We start from the raw sequence: 2,500 nt of genomic DNA on the forward strand, positions 1-2,500 counted from the left end.
TCCCGTGAGGAATGAATCAACGATGAAATGATATAGAACCCACAAACGACCAGCTCCCAACGTCAGTGGCTTAATAGCTCAGTTGGTTAGAGCGTCGCACCGGTATCGCCAGGTCACCGGTTCAAACCCCGTTGAAGTCCTGTATTTTTCAGGCTTCTTTACGCAATTGCAAAAATGCGTTCATAATTGCGAGGATTATACCTTCACTTAGACCATGAGGCCTGTCATTTATTTCATTTACTCGTGATGATAATTTTCTATACACGTAGTCTTGTTAGGGTGTTCGGACTGATTTAATTTTCATCTCTCCAGGGTTCGTTGTCCGTTGGCAGATTTGTTGCTATTCCAGTGGCTGTGTATATGAAACCTCCGACAATGTTGATGATAAATTTGGTAAGCAGGGTTGCTATTTTATTCGTCAGCGTATTAATTGTGTACTTTAGAAAGAGCTTCAGTGTTCCCACCAGGATTTTGTCTTTGCGAGTCCCAGGGCCCCTTTTCTGAAAAATAGGGGCCCTGCAAGAGCTTAAGTGTGACATAGTTACTTGCGCTCCATAACTAGGGTGGAAAGCATCCTTCGTGATTTCTCTATCCATTTCATCAAGGCACGTTCAAATTGGAACTCTTGCAAGGGTGGCACTTCGACAATATTGCAAATTCATTTGATTTGTTTGCCTCGAGACAGATCTTATAGGTCGTGATCTTTTTTGTCGGCATCATAGGCAAGCCGTGTGTATTTCGATCGCCATTCACTCTGAAAAACACGGTCTTTCTTCAGTGAAATAGCTTTTCATCTTGCTTGCTACGTTGTCCTCACAGGCGCCCCAAGCTCTGTGTGAGTGAAAGCCAACAAAAATATATGGATTTGTATGGGAATCACGATAAACGACCTGAGAAGATAATTTTGCCTAACCTTATTGCCATTGTGGGTCGCTCGTTTCCTGTATATATTTTTCCCAGAATCGACGCGAATTGAGGCATTATCAGTTCCTCGGTTGTCAACGGTCATGATAAAATACCAAGGCTGAACACTGAATTCTGAGGAGCCCACCAAATGGAGTCAAATATTCCTGGATAAAATGTTCCTACGGTTACAATTCCACCGTAGTATTCAAGGGCAAAGGTTCTTTTTTCATTTCAATCCGCTAGCCGCGCAATCGAAGCCCTGCCAGCGACGTCAGGAGGCTGTTAGTGTCCCAAACAAAACGATAAAACGATGGAAAAGACCCTCGTACACTTTGAACACCACACGACGCCCGTTGAGTTCGGTTTGGTAACGAGTTTTTGTTTGTAACTTGGTAACAAGTCTTTGTTTCGTAACGTCGCCAGGGACGACAAACAAGTTACCAAGTGGGTGTATTTGCATGGCTTTTAATGCGCCATTTCTATTTTTCTGGCGGGAATCCTGCAAGGGCGTAGCCTGGTGAGAAGACTGTGAGTTTAGTTTAACAGTGCATGCAGAGTAAGCGGTGGGACTTTGCGGTGGTTAATAATATGTGAAAGCATTAAGGGGGGGGGGGGGGGGGTGGATCTTAACTACCAATTTGTTGCTATGGACCCCTTCAAATAATCATTTCTCGAGCTCCTTCAACTCCACAGTTATCCTTTTTTGCCAAGTGTGTTCTCTTCAACATTTCTTAGTCTGGTTCGACTCACAACTACATTTGGTAAATCACGTGACCAAAACAAAAAATGCCTAATAGCTCAGCGAGTTAACTGTGTTTTTCACAAAATTTTAACGCAACAGTATGAGAACATTCTAACACAAAATCTGTAGCATGGAACCTATGCAACCTTTTTGCAGGGCTCTTTGACTAAAAAGCTCCCTTGGCAACCATTGTCTTTCTGTAGTTAAGTGCCACCCCCTTAAAAGCAAGGTGAACACACCATAACACCAACCCGGTGTAGCCAACACATCACTACGCATGCGCACAACCATTTCGTCTGGTAAATTGGCAGCCATGGACAGCTGTTAAGTTGGCTATGCCATGCTGGTGAGGCCTGACAAGGCCGAAACAGCTGTTCATGGCTGTCAACTAACCAGGTGAAATGGTTGTGCACATGCGTGAAATGTTGGCGTACACGGGATTGATGTTATGGTATGTTCACCTTGCTTTTAATGCTTTCACTTTTAACAATAAGCGTCCAACATTTGTCGATTAGAAAAGTCAGAGATGCGACCAACTGGCATTCATCATCATCGCCGTCATTTTCGCAATCGTCATTCGAGTGATTCGAGTGTCACAAGGAGCACAACTTGATGAATTAAGATCGCTTACATGAGTCGATAGAACTTGGTAACGTTCTATCGACTCATGTAAGCGATCTTAATTCATCAAGTTGTGCTCCTTGTTTATTAAGAGGAAATGAACCAGACGTAACTGTAACCAAAATAAACATGGAAAAGAAGACATGAGCCAAGAGAGAAATAACAATGACATCATAAAAACACCTATCCGGAGTAATAAATTAATCAATAAGTGTGTATTTCCATTCTTTT

At 42.8% G+C, this 2,500-nt stretch overlaps 1 protein-coding gene across 1 annotated transcript in view; it reads left to right on the top strand.

The window, feature by feature from the left end:
* LOC138056851 (major facilitator superfamily domain-containing protein 4A-like) overlaps positions 1-2,500 on the top strand; it is a 19,941-nt gene that overhangs the window by 11,521 nt on the left and 5,920 nt on the right. Inside the window, exon 8 of the mRNA XM_068902770.1 lies at positions 313-393. Within this exon, the coding sequence (XP_068758871.1) occupies positions 313-393 (81 nt within the window). The remainder of the gene's footprint in view (positions 1-312; positions 394-2,500) is intronic.

The sequence above is a fragment of the Montipora capricornis genome, chromosome 7 (genome assembly GCF_036669925.1).
Source record: "Montipora capricornis isolate CH-2021 chromosome 7, ASM3666992v2, whole genome shotgun sequence".
In the NCBI taxonomy this organism is placed as follows: domain Eukaryota; kingdom Metazoa; phylum Cnidaria; class Anthozoa; order Scleractinia; family Acroporidae; genus Montipora; species Montipora capricornis.